Consider the following 14,835-nt stretch of genomic DNA (forward strand, 5'->3'; position numbering starts at 1 on the left):
AAGAGTCATTAAGATCAAGGAACTCCTTTCATTCCACCAACGCATAAACACAGACCTTTTTCAGAGCTTAGAGAAGCACAGAGGAGATCAAACTGACGGCAGAGATGCATCGGTCTGTCAGGACGAGCAGGTGGTTGAAATGTGGAACCGTCCTCAGATGTGCTGGAGAGTTTTACTGGCGTTATTCGCTTAAACTCAGGTATCTATTTGTGCTTTTTTGATCTGTAAATATATATTTTTAATGTATATTTGAGTTTTCTGGACTTGCACTGAACTGTACGAGTTTTATTTAATTAAACGTACTGCAATTTTTTTAGTTTAATTGAATATGTGTGTGGCATTATCAAATACTGAACACTTTAGCATCGCTAATTAACAATGCCTGTCCATTCAGTCGGTGTGTGCATCTAAATCAAATTGATAATCTCCTCTTGAAATGTCAAAATGAGAAACAACAGGCATTAGAAAACTTTATTGCAGCAACGTCTTATATATTGAGCAAACTCATATGTCATTTTCTGATTCTTTGCGAATATATTTGCATGCATTAATGTGCAAGGGTCATGCAAGGCTGCAGATAGCGTTTTCTTTTTTTTTAAGCACCACATAATTCAGTTTTTTTCTCACATATTTTAGTTCTACAGTCTAAAAACAAACATTATTTCACTGTTGTCAAAATGAATAAGTATCTTTGCATAAAGCACCACGGTTGTACCTGTTCATAGGAAACTAAGAAGTTTGCATGAGCACCAATTGTCACAATAGCATTGATATGAATGTCGTTATGAAGACTTTCACAAAAGAACACTTCATTAAAGCAAAATGAGAAAATGTTGATCACTTTATGCGGTACCAGCATCATCCAAGCTAATACCGATTAATATACCCACCATATTAACAAAAGAGAACATAAGTCGTTGGATCCTGGGTGAACTTGTCATGCACAGGTCATTTCTCCCTGCCGCAGTCGGTGCACAAAATATCGTCCCGCTGGGTGAGGAAGCCACGGCCCACCAGTGACACAGAGCACTGCATGCAGGTGAAACATTCGCTGTGCCACTGACGCTCCTCAAATGAGATGTATTTGGCACCTGCCAAACCTGAAAAACAGGTAACATGTATGTATGTTTGCTTTATACTTGTTTCTGCACAACATCAAGCACATTTTAACCACATGGCTGAGATTTTTAGGGTGAAAAGGTGTGGTATTAATAGTTTACTTTTTTTTGTACTTTTTTATGTGATCAGAAACAGTACAGGAAAGAAACTCCAAATTGAATGCACACATTCTTTCCTTTTTAGTTTTGCTGTATTTATTTCTCTAACTCGTCCGATAAAGCTGCACCTTAAACATACACTTGTTATTTATTAACAGCTGGCCACTGGCATTATTGAGACTGGATAGACCATTCTTCTAATGAAAAATGGTGGGATGTAACTACACTGGTTTCTGCATAGATCTGATTTTTAATCATAGTTCACAAGTTTTCAGACTGAGGTTGGGGCATTTCTTCATTGTAAAATCAGCTTTCATGTGTATTTGGAATCATTGTCCTGCTGCTGTTATCAACCATTCGATGCAAGATGACCACCTGCTGTTTAAAGAGGACACTCAAGAAGGATTCCTCTCAGCTTTCACCTAAGCTCAAATGTCCCAGCCTAAGTTTGAGTTTTCTAAAGTGTGCATCAACCTGCTGAAGTGCAGTCAGTATTTGTAGATTTGTATCTATTGCGTATCATAATCAATATGTTTCATTTTGACTATGTGTTGAATGGAAAGCATCTGCAACAATTAAAAATCCTTTAATCTGTTCCTACTTTTGAAGGTGTTTCCTCATTTTGTCTCTCTGCTCGTTAAAATGCATACCTCATGATCCCATATTATTGTGACCCTTATGACAACAAAGTTATGTGAAACATAACATACAGAGAATGACTCACTAGAAATGGGTTTGGTGCAGCCAACACACTTCTTTGCATACAGGTTGCTGAAACACTCCAGGCAGTAGGGGTAATTTTCCCTGGAAGTGAAGCGATACCCTGAAAGCTGCTTTCTGCATCCGATGCAGAGGAAGCACTCACGATGCCACGGCTTGTCTTGATAGGTCACACCACCCGTGGTGATGGCCTGAAGATACAAGAAACGAATACAACAAACATGAGCACAAATGGTAATTCTTTCTCGGATTGATCTGCAGTCGGTAAATTTATTGGAATAGTCATTACATAAAAATTACGCAGTTATATATATATATATATATATATGTATATATTTTTTTACCTTCTTACAAGCACAGCACTGGTATGCAAATTGCTTTTCAAAGCAGGCCACACAAAAGTAGCCAGAGTCTTTGGGGATGAAGGACTTGGTTCCTATTGGCTGTTGGCAGCGGTGACACAGGAAGCAGGTCTCATGCCAGCTGTTCCCCTTGTACTCCATTTTTCGGGAACCTGGCAAACGACACGAGAGCAGCTAAGCCAGCATATGGTACCTCAATGACAGAATACACGCTGCCTAAAATAGTCTTAGTTGGTCAGTGGAGACCATGCAATCTAGGGTTAGGGATCATATATGGATGTGCATAACTGTTATAATATCTGGGTAACTTTAAAGAGGTGATGTTATAAGATAAACTGTTGTAGAGAATTATTGCAATTACTGGACTAAATATTGTTCTGATCGGGAGTTATCTTTAGGTTCTTCATGCAAAAGTGATTTGTGGAAGTTGCATGTCGACAAATAACCAAATCAACCAAATTAGAAGCTCCTGATTCAGAGCTTTAAGAGAAATTTTAAAGCAAGTTTTATACTAATTAGGCACATTGATTTTGTAATGAAAAGTCCTGGAAAAATATTTTTAGAACTATGGAGGAATTTTAGGAAAACTAGAACATTTCTCACTGATTGTAAACTGCTTCTTTCTTGTTTATTTAACCTTTACTTGCTGTGCCTACATGAACTATGAGTGTGGCTCAGGGTTAAATATGTACAAGTAATCTGAAGTGTTAATGAATAATTTATAATAGCAACTGTCATTATGTTTTAAAAGCGCTGCGGCCGCCTCGGATACCAAACTGCTCTAAGTCATATTTATCTGTAGTAGGAAGGTGTCCCATCACCTGGAGATTGTGGAAAAGTAGACAAATCTTCACAGATGTAGACAGATACTCCTTCATGCAATTTCTTTCTCTCCCCTTCCCCCCCTTTTTTTGTCTTGAAAAACAGTAACAACAACCTAGGAAGCTGAGGGAAGTCAGAGCAGCATTTTTCTGAAATGGAGAGCACCAAACCAAATCCTAGTGTTTTCGGACTTGGAACTAGAACGCCGTCAATTCAGAAAACTTCAGCTTCCAAGACAAATTTGTACTCAGAAGTTGTTTTTTTCCAAGTGCACATAAAAAGGGAACACAACAAATACATGAATGTGTCCTAATGTGGAAATTCTAACTAAACTATGACTTATATTTACTTCCCAGAACCTCTCTTCAAAAACTAGCAAATAGCAGAACTATCACTTTACTAAAGAATCAGTTTCTAGCAAAACTATGAGGCTGCTTGGTGTTGTATTTATGGTTAACTTGACATGATGTTCTCCATTATCCTTACCCCTTTGTCATTAAAAACTCTGATTTGTGTTTTATCTTGTACTGTCTTAGATTACATAAGTATTTCTTTTAGTTTTTATGTGCCATTGTTAAATTGTACCGTAGACTGTAGGGCTCTTCAACTTTGAGCAAATCAAATAACCATTTTTACTCTTATTTTCTGCTCCAAAACTAGTTTGGAGCAGAAAATATTACACAACCTTTTGAAATTTTGAATTATCCCAATAAAATAAGTATAACTGAGAAAATTTAGTTTATATTTGAAAGCGTTAGATCATTTTAACAAAAAATATTGTGCAAGGTCAAAAGAGCCATTTTTGACTTCAGGGCTGCAGAATGCAGAATCTTGCCCTAAACTGACAGTGGCCCTCCATCAGTACCTTAGAAAACCTTCTGGAGCCCCATTTGCCTGAAAATGACAACTCCTTAAGGAATATGCAAAACTTTTAAGGGAAGGAAGGCTTATAAATATAAAAGAGCAACACTGGTTCAAACTGAAAGGTGAGAAAGATAAGTTTTGTTAGGCCATTGAAAGATTTCAGCTCCAGACGCGTTTGACAAATCCCTGTATAAACCTGATATGGGCTTATTAAAACCAGAGATTAAAAGCTCACTTAGTGCCTTGGAAACTGTAGATGTGGGAACAACTGCAGAATGGCTATTAATAGATATTATGTTTGGATGGTTTTGCTTGCAACTGCTGAGTGTTGCTAGGATCAATAAAGAAACTCTCCATTTCCCTAATGACGTAAGCGTTTTGTCCAACATATTAAGTTAAGTGTAATATGTTATTAAACACAATAAGCCTTATTCTTCATCTTGTGGAGCGGTGTTCATGGCTGCCTGTACCTGGCATGATGGTCTTCTTGCAGGTGCTGCACTTGGATGAGTAATCATGTGCATAGCATTCAGTGCAAAGCAGTAAATCCTCCTTGGCTGCAAAGGCCTTCTCTACCAGTGAGCGGCTGCACTTTGCACACTTGAAGCACTGCTCATGCCAGTGGTGGTCCTTATAGGACAGGTCCTGCAAATATTGAATCCACATTAACTTAAGATTATTTAGCTGCTATGCATTCAGAAAACATTTCTGTTGCAGCTGGAGCCTGAGGATGTTTTTTCTCAAGGCGTTGTTGTTCGTACTTACCCTGAAGTTGCAGCCAATAGGTAAAGAGCACACTTCACAGCAGTTAGCAAATAGGTTCTCATAGCACTTTGTGCAATACTGCGTGTCCTCTTTCATGATGTACTTCTTCCCCAACAAAGAGTCTTTGCAGTAATGGCAGTCAAACCGCTCACTGGAGGACATTTTGTTTCGCTTTTCTTTATCTGTGGGTCAAACAGAGCAGCAGGAAGAACAGCAGACACTGAGGACAAACAGAAAATATTATTCAAGAAGTGTAGTAGTCCCTGGACGTCTCACTTCAGTCGAGTAAGAACATGCAGAGAAAATGTTCCCTCTTGTTCCCCAAAAAGCAGAGCTGTCCTCTAAAGTGTTTACCTCGGCTGATATGAGGAGAGAGTGAGGCTGAAGTCAGGGACAGCGATGGTCAACTGGTCCAAACACTGGGATGAGGCAGGGATTGAAACAGGGGTCAGGGAGGATTATGGGGTTGTCTAGTGTGGGGCTCTTCTATAAATACAGACCTGCTCATATTAGTAGTAATCTCTAGAGAGAATGTGCATACTGCGCTGAATCCCTCTTCACCTTTTAAGGGAGCTCATCAAGAACACATCGAGAAAGCCTTTGATTTGGTCTCATCATCGCTGATTTACCACAATGAAGCTAAAACATGCAAGCAGAAATTATCCCTCTGGATACAAAAACATGCTCTTGGGAAAAATGTCAAACTATACGAATGATAACGTGATCAATTGCTGTCACATAGAGGTCCAAAAGCAGAGACAGCTGGCCATTTGGACGCTGTGACCTGCGAGGACACACTTGTGGAAGTTGTTTGAGACACAGGCGATTACAGATGGCTGATGAAAGGTAGGTGCCAGCAGCAGCTTTGTGGATGCCAGGTACTGAACCTGAGTGCCAGGAGCTCTCACTGTTTGCTGGGGGAGTCTTGGCAGCATCTCACAAAGGGAAAGCTCTGGCTTAGTGTGTGCTTAATCCATCCACAGTAAAATAAAAACGAGGAGGAGTAGAACAGGCAGTTTAAATGTGGACTATCTTGCTAATCATAGTGCTTCTTTGGCTGCAGATCATGTTTGGTTTAATAAGCAAAACCAAGCTCTAAGAAAAAGAGTCATCGTCATGTAGGAGACAACAAATGTCAGCATTTACAGCGCCTTGTGAAGGCATTTATTCCTCTTCAACTTTTTCCAGTTTGTTGAGCACAACTATGCTTAGCAAAATATATCCAAGTAGCTGCCAAGACATGGTCGACCACTTCAGCAGATGGAGAGCCTTAATCAGAGAAGAAGTCAAGAAGTCAAAGGTAACTCTGGAGGACCTGCAGAGATCCACAGCTTAGGTTTGGGAATCAATTAACTCCATAACTCTAAGTTGTGCACTGCACAAATCTGTCATTTTTTGTAAGAGTGGTAGAACAAAAACATTGAAAGCATTGAACACTGAAAGCTCTAAAAACTCATACTGAGGCAGCAGATATTTGGAAAAAGGTGCTTTGGTCATATAAAGAGCAAACTTTTAGACCAACATGCAAACCTTTATATGTGACAGGAGACATTGGCTCATAAACCTGAACAAATGCCCCTTTGTTGAAACATTGGTGTGGTTTTTATGGTCAGGGACATGGAAGGTAGATGGGGGTTAATTTCAAGACGATTCTGTAAAGAAATCTGTTAGACTGGTGAGGAGGTTTACGTTCCTTCATGACAGTGACCCTGAACACAGCCAGAGCTGCTCTGGTGTAGATTAGGTCAAAGGATACACTTCTGTTGGAAAAGGTCAGCCAAATTCCAGATATAATTCTAAATGAGAATCTTTCAAGACTGGAAAATTTCTGTTCATGTAGGGCCTCTTATTCTTCAGACTTATACTGAGATATTCTGTGAAAATGTATGAGAAAACCTTTCAGTTTTCCTTTCTGTTTCTATAGAAATGCTGCACTGAATCAGGAGTGATAAATACAAATTTAATTTTCAGATTTTTATTTGTAAGACTTTGAAACCAGATGTGCTTCTTCATCCACTTCATAGTTATCTGCCACACAATGTGTTGGTGTGCTGCATAATAAAATAAATTTTTAAAAATCCTCGTCAAAGATGAGGAACAACTAATTTCTGTCGATACCCGATACATGCATCTATATCACTTTTCCAAGAAATATATGGGGGTGGAGTGTGGAGTCCAAAATAGCTTGGGAAAACCACAAGTCTAATCCCTCACAGATGCACACGGGGAGGTCAAAGAGAAGAACGAGGCAGCGACGAATGCAATTCTTTGAGGAGGAACTCTATTTGAGGAGGAGGAACTTTATTTGACCTGGACCCTGTGTCTTCATTTGACATGTACTTCAGCACAACCCCTCGTAAAGAGAAGTATCTGGACTTATCCACTGGTAATGACTGTAACCTTTTTCTTGGATCAGCCTGTGATACTGGAACACAGTTCTGCACTGTATGTGGGTTGCATCTTCCAACCTCCAAGGCGCAGGGCGAAGTTATTTTTGACCCACATCAAACATGTTACATAAGACTTTCAGCACAATAACTGTATCTGACCTGAAGTCATTTCCTACTCGAGATGTCTTTATTTTTTTTAATCACGAAGTGGACAGATTCTCTGGATTACACAGAGCTACGTGATGATTCAGATTAAATTATCAGCATATGGAATCCTCTCTTCTTCTGGTGTCTAGATGAGTGATTGATGAGCACGAAAGCTAAATGAACCCCAAAGCAACTACATGACAACTGCGGCATTGTGTCTCCTAATCTTTTGCTGTTGCACATCTGTCATCATGTGACATCGACGCAAAGAGGGAGTGACCTATATTTCCCCATCAAATAAAAATCATCATGGATTTGCAAGTTAAGTCATGTAAAATACACGGCATGTCGACAAAGCAGATTATCATGTGATAACTTTTACACAGTAACCTATATGGGTGCTGCTGTTTGTGATTTTCGTCCGCCGAACAATCCGCCTCTTGTAATATTAACCTGCACAGCTGGTGGTGCCAACCCTACTGGGCAAAAGGGGTTGCTGATTTTGCATGTTTCTTTTGTCCGTCAATCGCCTGAACTCAACCAGTGTGCAGCTGCCAAGAGATTTTGTATGCAGACTGTCTAGGTCCAGTAAATAGACCTTTATTTGACCTGGACTCGGATGTCCTCTTAATTTATTCAAGCTTTACAATAAGGTGTCAGCTGCTCCTTTTTGCCTAAATCAGGCCATCCCAGAGAAGAAAAGCATCGACTGTTGTGACTCCTTTGCGGTGGGGTGAGAGATCAGCATGACACAGACGCATCTGTGTGAAGTGCAAAAGCTTTGCTGCACCAAAGCTGACAGCTGGTTGGCATGGTGATGATAACATAAGTGGCTCCCATCAGGCTGGAATGAGGGGCAGCTTTAGTAGTTAATGAGAGGAGTCACACAAACCTGTTCTTCTGAAGGCCTCTGAGCTCTGCTGCCATGTGGAGGGCTTGCTTTCAACACAGTATTTTCAGCTGAAAATACTGTCGCACAGGGGGCTGCAGGAGGCAAGGATGTACAATCATTTCAGTCTGCAGGGTCACAAAACCATAAATCCCTTCAGCAAGGCCTTGTGAGTGTCTTTACTAACTCATCCCAATTCCCTGCAGTCCTCAACAAAGGGGTGTGTGCTTCTGAATGGGTGACAAGACCGGTGACTGCTATGAATGGAGTTTGTAGAGTTTGGTGGTGAAGGAGACACGGTGGACCCAGGTTGTGGTGAACAATTGTAGTTTAATGATGAGCAAAGAAGAGCACAGAGAAGCTCAGACAGCACAGGTGAGCATAAAGGCAATGAACTCAAACTCTAGTAGCGCTGGTAGACAATAACACAACATGAGATAGCGTAGACAAAGATTGGACAAGAACCAGGGAACACAGCTGGAATTAAATACACAAGCGGTAATCAAGTCAAAAATATTTGTATAGCACGTTTCAGCAGCAGCTGCTGTCAGCATTTCAAAGTGCTTTACATCATATCAAACACAGAAACACAATGCAACATAGAATCAACAATCAAAACACGACATGAAGTCAAGATCCATCAATAAATTTGTAATTGATTACGTTTCAAATACAATCCTAAACAGGTGGGTTTTTAGTCGAGATTTAAAGGAAGCCAGGGTTTCAGCTGTTTTATAGTTTTCTGGAAGTTTGTTCCAAATTTGTGGTGCATTGATGCCGAATGCATGGAACAAGAGACACAGCTGGGAACAATCAAGGACACAACACAGGAACTAAATTGACATTCAGAAAACCACAACCTTTCAAACCTCAGACTGTAGGCTTTGGCAGAGCAGAGGTGAATGTTTTTGGTTGAAGTCTATTGAGAAAAATGATGAAAGGAGTGTAGAATGCAGAAAGATTAAAATTACACATTCAAAATTATGTAAATTCTGTATGTTTACATAAAATACAAGCAGACATGTTGACACTTTCCGTATTTTATGCAGTCAGTGTTCATCACAAATAATGAGTGCAGGAGTGAATATATGTAACCTGTATTTATTTTCACAGCATCTTGGGACAGTTGCCAAACGTGTCCAAGTCGAGTTAAAAAAGTTGAGATGATTAATTATGCGCAATGGAATGTGACAAAATGGTCAGTAATCCTTTCAGAAACTTCGATGATTAATACTCTGCAGACATTTGAAAAGTGTTTAAATCAGTTTGGATTTGTTTTGTCACATAAGCTATAAATCGTACAAGTTGAACTTGAATGTGTCATAGAAGCCCACCAGTTTCAGGGCCCTCAACACAAAACCGCCATGGATTTGATTGTCTGCCCTTACAAGGTCAAGTGAATACTACCTGGTAAGGTAGTATAACAAGCAATAATTTGCTTGTTATTGTCTTGTATTCTGTAGCAGAGACGTTTGGCCTAACAACAGCTTTAGATGAGCATTTAAGTTCAGTGTAGAGTTAGTCCCTCATCCTTTTTAAAATTGGTTTCCTGTTGTAGCTCAGTTAGAATAAAAAAAAAAAGATTTTGTTTGTCACAAAGAAAAGTTAAGGTAATGAGAAAGAATTCATTCAGATATTTCTTTTTGTGTAACTTCCTTCAAATTAGCTCTTTGGATCAGGTATTATAACGCTGGAGCACTAGGTGATCCTTTTAAATTTAAGTTTTTATGAGCAAGATCTAATTTTGTCATAAAAAAAAAAAATCTCAAAATAGAGAAAAAAAACCTCATAAGAGAATAGGTCCAATCACCATGCTGAACAGATTTGTGCAATTTGCATGAAGCTAGTCTCTGATAAAGTTGTGGTGTAATGTAAGACATGGTGAGAGTTGCCCCCCAGTGGACTCATTGCAGATAGTCTGGAGCACATATGTCAGAGTCAAGGCCCGCGGGCCACATCCGGCCCGCGAGAAGATTTTCTACGGCCCCTGGGATGATCTTGATTTATTATTAGAACCGGCCCGCAGCAAGCCGGCACCCCGTCTGAAAAAAACGCGATCCTCACAACGCGCACTTCCCCCGATCCTCACAACGCACCCCCCTTCGATCCTCACAACGCACCCCCCCTTCGATCCTCTGTGCACGCCCCTTCGATCCTCACGCGCACCCTTCGATCCTCTCAACGCGACACCCCCTTCGATCCTCACAACGCGCGCCCCCCCTTCGATCCTCTGCACCCCTTCGATCCTCTGGACTTCGATCCGCTGCACTAGACCAAATGCGTCATTTAAAAAAATCTCAATGAACATTCGATCAGTCCGGCCCTCGGCTTGTAGCTAAATTTTTTATTTGGCCCTCCGTCCATTTGACTTTGACACCCCTGGTCTGGAGGATTCATAGCTTCACTTCTTGATTAGCCTCTTGAGAAGTGTTGGCTATCTCTGTTGGTGTGTTCTTCATTCCTTACTGATGCGTTTGGAGACATCAGATCGAAGATAAAACAACATTGGAACCGAAGGTTATGTGTAATAGTGACAGTAAGAACATTTTCACATGCAGTGTCAAGCACAATGTGAAGTGAAGTCAAGGAAGTGGGAATGAATGAAGTGGTTTTCTTTCCATGAGAAAACTACTAATTAGTGAGGGTAACAGGAACAAATGCAAGAGAGCATAAAGTTTGAACTCTTGGAGCAAAGGAAGAAGTTCATGTGACGTATTGAGTCCCGATTTGAACAAATCTAATTTTGTCTCCACATTTATGTTATAGTTTTAATTAGCTGTTTATTGTTTATCTTTGTATTTCTCCCTTGGCCTCTCTGTTTTGTGTAGGCTAGCCTTTGTGTACAAATTCCCCTTTGTGTTCATTGTGTGAGATCGGTTCTTGGCCATGCAGTGTCAAGCACAATGTGAAGTGAAGTCAAGGAAATGGGAATGAATGAAGTGGTTTTCTTTCCATGAGAAAACTACTAATTAGTGAGGGTAACAGGAACAAATGCAAGCGAGCATAAAGATTGAACTCTTGGAGCAAAGGAAGAAGTTCATGTGACCTATTGAGTCCTGATTTGAACAAATCTGATTTTGTTTCCACATTTATGTTATAGTTTTAATTTGTTGGTTTGAATTAGCTGTTTATTGTTTGTCTTTGTATTTCTCCCTTGGCCTCTCTCTTTTGTGTAGGCTAGCGTTTGTGTACAAATTCCCCTTTGTGTTCATTGTGTGAGATCAGTTCTTGTTTGTTATTCTTAGTCGACATTTTCTTTCGGGCCCATTTTTCTAGATACTTGAGGTTTGCTTTTTGTGGATTTTTGTTGACAATTTTTGGAAAAATAAATGGAGAATATGTTTTTATACCTAGTGAAAAACTGGTTGGTCTGTGACACTATCGATGGATCGTGTCTTCCCTGATGAAGTGAGATGCTGAGGTTCTTCAAGCCGAAATTGTGAAAGAATAGTTCAGGAAAAATCAGACATCATCAGAGTTCCAACACCTGTCCCTTTTCTGTCTGCTTCGCTACAGTTTTTAGCTGCAAAACGGAATGTCTAAAGTAAAATTTGCATAATTACTCAGCTTGATAACAGATGTGAAAAAACAGACGCTAATCGAAAAGGAAATGCTCTTCTTCCTCTTTGTGAATTTATCTTTTTAAATTCACCACAGAACCTGGCATGAATGCTACGGCTAGTTAGCATGGCCACCGATAGCAGCCGACAGACTGTATTCCTGGAATGGTAAAATGTTTCTCCACCATTAGCACGTTGAGAAGTGTTATTCAGACGCTCCTCCTGACACAGCAACAGCTTTAATATGGATTTTGAACATTTAAACCCAAGCCCAAATATTTTAATGATCAACTTTAACCCCTGACAAAATATAAATAATTATTTTGTTTCGTACATATTTTTCCTCTGGCATTGTGTCATGAGCTGTGGTGGTGGGTGGTGAGGCAGACGCGGTGGAACCAGGTAGCAGTGAAAATGATGATGTTTAATGATGAATAAACGGTGCAAATAATCCAAAAACAGTCCTAAATCCCAGGCAGCACTGCTGAGCGGAAACCAGCGCTCAACACAGGTAGCAAAAGGGTAAACGAAAAGACAGAGAACGCATGACAAACGACAGCTACAGATACAAAGGACACAGGTGTGGTTAAATACACAGAGGGTAATAACGGAACGAGACACACCTGGGAATAATCAAGGGGAAGACGGGACAACGGGGAGACTCTGAAGACACAGAAACTCAAAATAAACACACAGAAAAACACAGATCACGTCACATTGATCCAAAAGACGTTCTTTAATTAAATCAAAAGTGACCCACAGATACTGTTCAGCAGGTTTAACTGGACTGAGTTTACCTTATAAGAAACTGCTCTGCTTTACGTTTTTGTTAAACTTTGTAAATATGACTTTTGTAATTTTCTCATCTATGATGGACGCTAAATCCAAAATAGCTAAGTGCTTTTTTTTTCACTTTTATTAAGTAAACCCATATACTTGTTAATGTTTCAGCATCTATAAAGTGCTTAATTATCAACATAGTCAAATTATTTACCATAGAAAGCAAGTTATCCACAACTGATTAACACATGTAAGTCAGTTCACACATAAATATTGACATCCTTTGCAGCTATGTATGACGGAGACGCTCAGTCCAACAGCTTCAAGCTTAGAAAAAATATAAGCATCTACTGCAGTTCTGCTGTGTTTTAGGAAACAAGAAAAGAAGTTACATATCTTTTGTAGGATTTTGGAGCTGTGCCACTTTTTGTCTTACCTTTAAGGGGCAGTCAAGGAAGATCAAAGTAGCTTCTCAGATAGTTGTCTGGACACCAGAAGTTGGAGGAACAGGAAGGACAATGCCATTCCTGTCTGTACTGGTACTGTCCTCCTCACCGTCCACGCCCAAGTCTAAATGAATACAAGGGTGGAGCTACCTGATGTGAATTTTCCTTTATATTTACATTGTGCTTATTAACACCTTGAAACAGACGACAGAAAATTAAACAGTGCCTTAAATAAAGCAGTCACAGTCATATGCTTTAAGGGTGATTTTTCTATACAGAAGATTATTGATTCACTTTATTTAAAGAAGAAATTTGGCATCATTCTGTTCATATAGTATAATAATATTACTACACCTGTTCTACTTTAGTGGATAACAAAAAAAGTTGTTTTCTGTTTATCAAGATACTTCACCTGATGAAAAAGATATTTGCAGCCTTCTCTCAGTTAAAATAATCTTCAGCTTCTTTCCAGTACATAACAAGACACCAGATGTGAATGTAGTTATCCATGAATTACTGTGTATCTTTACAAATGCTGGTTTTACTCCTCATTAAACAAACGCGTTGAACTGCACAAACCTGTAGCCACTGCCAGTATGAAAGTAAACAGATTTGACTCCTGAGCCTGTTTTTGTGAGTTGGGGAGGAATTCAGATCTGGTTGGGTGAATGCTGTCCCAGCAGCCATTAGATGACATAAGGACTGGTTGGGTGAATGCTGTCCCAGCAGCCATTAGATGACTGGTTGGTGTAGGTGTGGGGTTAGAGCTCCTCACCAGCCATGAAGAAGTAAGTTAACGTAGTGCTGCAATTTATGGGATGACTTAAACTTTTAAAGAGAGTTATTAGAACTGTCTTATTTTCTGTTTATTTTTCTGAAGATATACTGACATTTAGAATTTGAATATTATTTGGAGCATCGGTGATGTTTTTACTTTACCCGAACAACTGGTTTTGATTCTTATCATTTTTCCCCTTATGCAAAGCTCTTCGTCGTAAAGTCAACAAGTAGTAGGAGATTCATTTGTCAGTTCTTTATTCCTTTATATTTTACAGAAAAGGGTGTGCATGAAATGAATGAATGTTGATGTAGTTCAAGATTTGGTTTAGATTTTTTATAATTTAGGATTAGAAACAGTCACTGCAGTCAGTTAGCTCAAAATTCACATGACAATTGAATGGAAACATAACGAGTGTGCGCAAGCTACAAGCCTACAAACCTCATCTATGCCCCATTTTCACTAGGTGATATGGCATGGGTCAGTGTGGTTTGGTATGATATCTTGTGGTCCGACGTATTCAGCAGAACATTTCCTCTGCCAGCTGAACTCTCAGTGGACAGGTGGGATTACACCTGTCCACTGAGGTACCATTGCGTCACACTAGTGCGACAACAAATCTGCACTGTGTTGTGTGACACCAGTGGCTCCACACTCCTGATATCACACACAAACGACACTGTACCATTATCCTGTGGACCCACAACAAACGGGGGCCCAGCAGTGGTGCAGTATGGGTTGGTGTTATCGGAAACAGACAAAATAGCGTACCGAATTGCACCAACCTGTACTGCTGAGTGGAAAAGAGGAATTACTTACACCAATTCTGTCAGCGGGAATGGGACTCAATTCTAGCAAACTATTGTGAGAAGCTTGTTGAAAAGCACTCAAACCACTTGAAACGAAATGCCAAGATTCTTAGAAATAAATGGACCAAATATTCTTCTGCTTCAAAAAACAAACTAAACCAATATTTCTCAATTTTCTGGCATTTAGCAAATAGAAATAGTTTTTCTGACTGGTTTAAAATAGGACAGGTCTAGTGTGTTTCATTTTGTGTGTCTTATTTTAGAGTGTGTGGAAATATTTGGTTCT

At 39.7% G+C, this 14,835-nt stretch overlaps 1 protein-coding gene across 2 annotated transcripts; it reads right to left on the bottom strand.

Annotated features, from left to right (window-relative positions):
* Window positions 1-269: 269 nt before the first annotated feature.
* fhl5 (four and a half LIM domains 5) lies at window positions 270-5,196 on the bottom strand. 2 transcript variants are annotated; one of them, XM_044143211.1, is made up of 6 exons: window positions 5,105-5,196; window positions 4,751-4,932; window positions 4,456-4,630; window positions 2,282-2,451; window positions 1,942-2,128; window positions 270-1,100 (listed from the first exon to the last, which is right to left on the bottom strand). In XM_044143211.1, the coding sequence occupies exons 2-6, from the start codon at window positions 4,910-4,912 to the stop codon at window positions 949-951; spliced, it is 846 nt and encodes a 281-aa protein (XP_043999146.1). In that variant the 5' UTR covers window positions 4,913-4,932; window positions 5,105-5,196; the 3' UTR covers window positions 270-948. The 2 variants fall into 2 exon arrangements, with proteins under 2 accessions (XP_043999146.1, XP_043999147.1); XM_044143212.1 differs by having other exon boundaries at window positions 4,751-4,970; window positions 5,105-5,184.
* Window positions 5,197-14,835: the final 9,639 nt, after the last annotated feature.

This window comes from Gambusia affinis, linkage group LG16, assembly GCF_019740435.1.
Source record: "Gambusia affinis linkage group LG16, SWU_Gaff_1.0, whole genome shotgun sequence".
Taxonomy (NCBI): domain Eukaryota; kingdom Metazoa; phylum Chordata; class Actinopteri; order Cyprinodontiformes; family Poeciliidae; genus Gambusia; species Gambusia affinis.

What these genes read in the sequence shown, in the direction of transcription:
- fhl5 (XM_044143211.1), bottom strand. Translation starts at nt 4,912, where the DNA reads ATGTCCTCCAGTGAGCGGTTTGACTGCCATTACTGCAAAGACTCTTTG. An exon ending in CAAGAAGACCATCATGCCAG is followed by an intron (nt 2,452 to 4,455) that starts GTACAGGCAGCC and finishes GTCGTTTGCCAG; the next exon opens with GTTCCCGAAAAATGGAGTAC. An exon ending in CTGCACCAAACCCATTTCTA is followed by an intron (nt 1,101 to 1,941) that starts GTGAGTCATTCT and finishes CCTGTTTTTCAG; the next exon opens with GTTTGGCAGGTGCCAAATAC.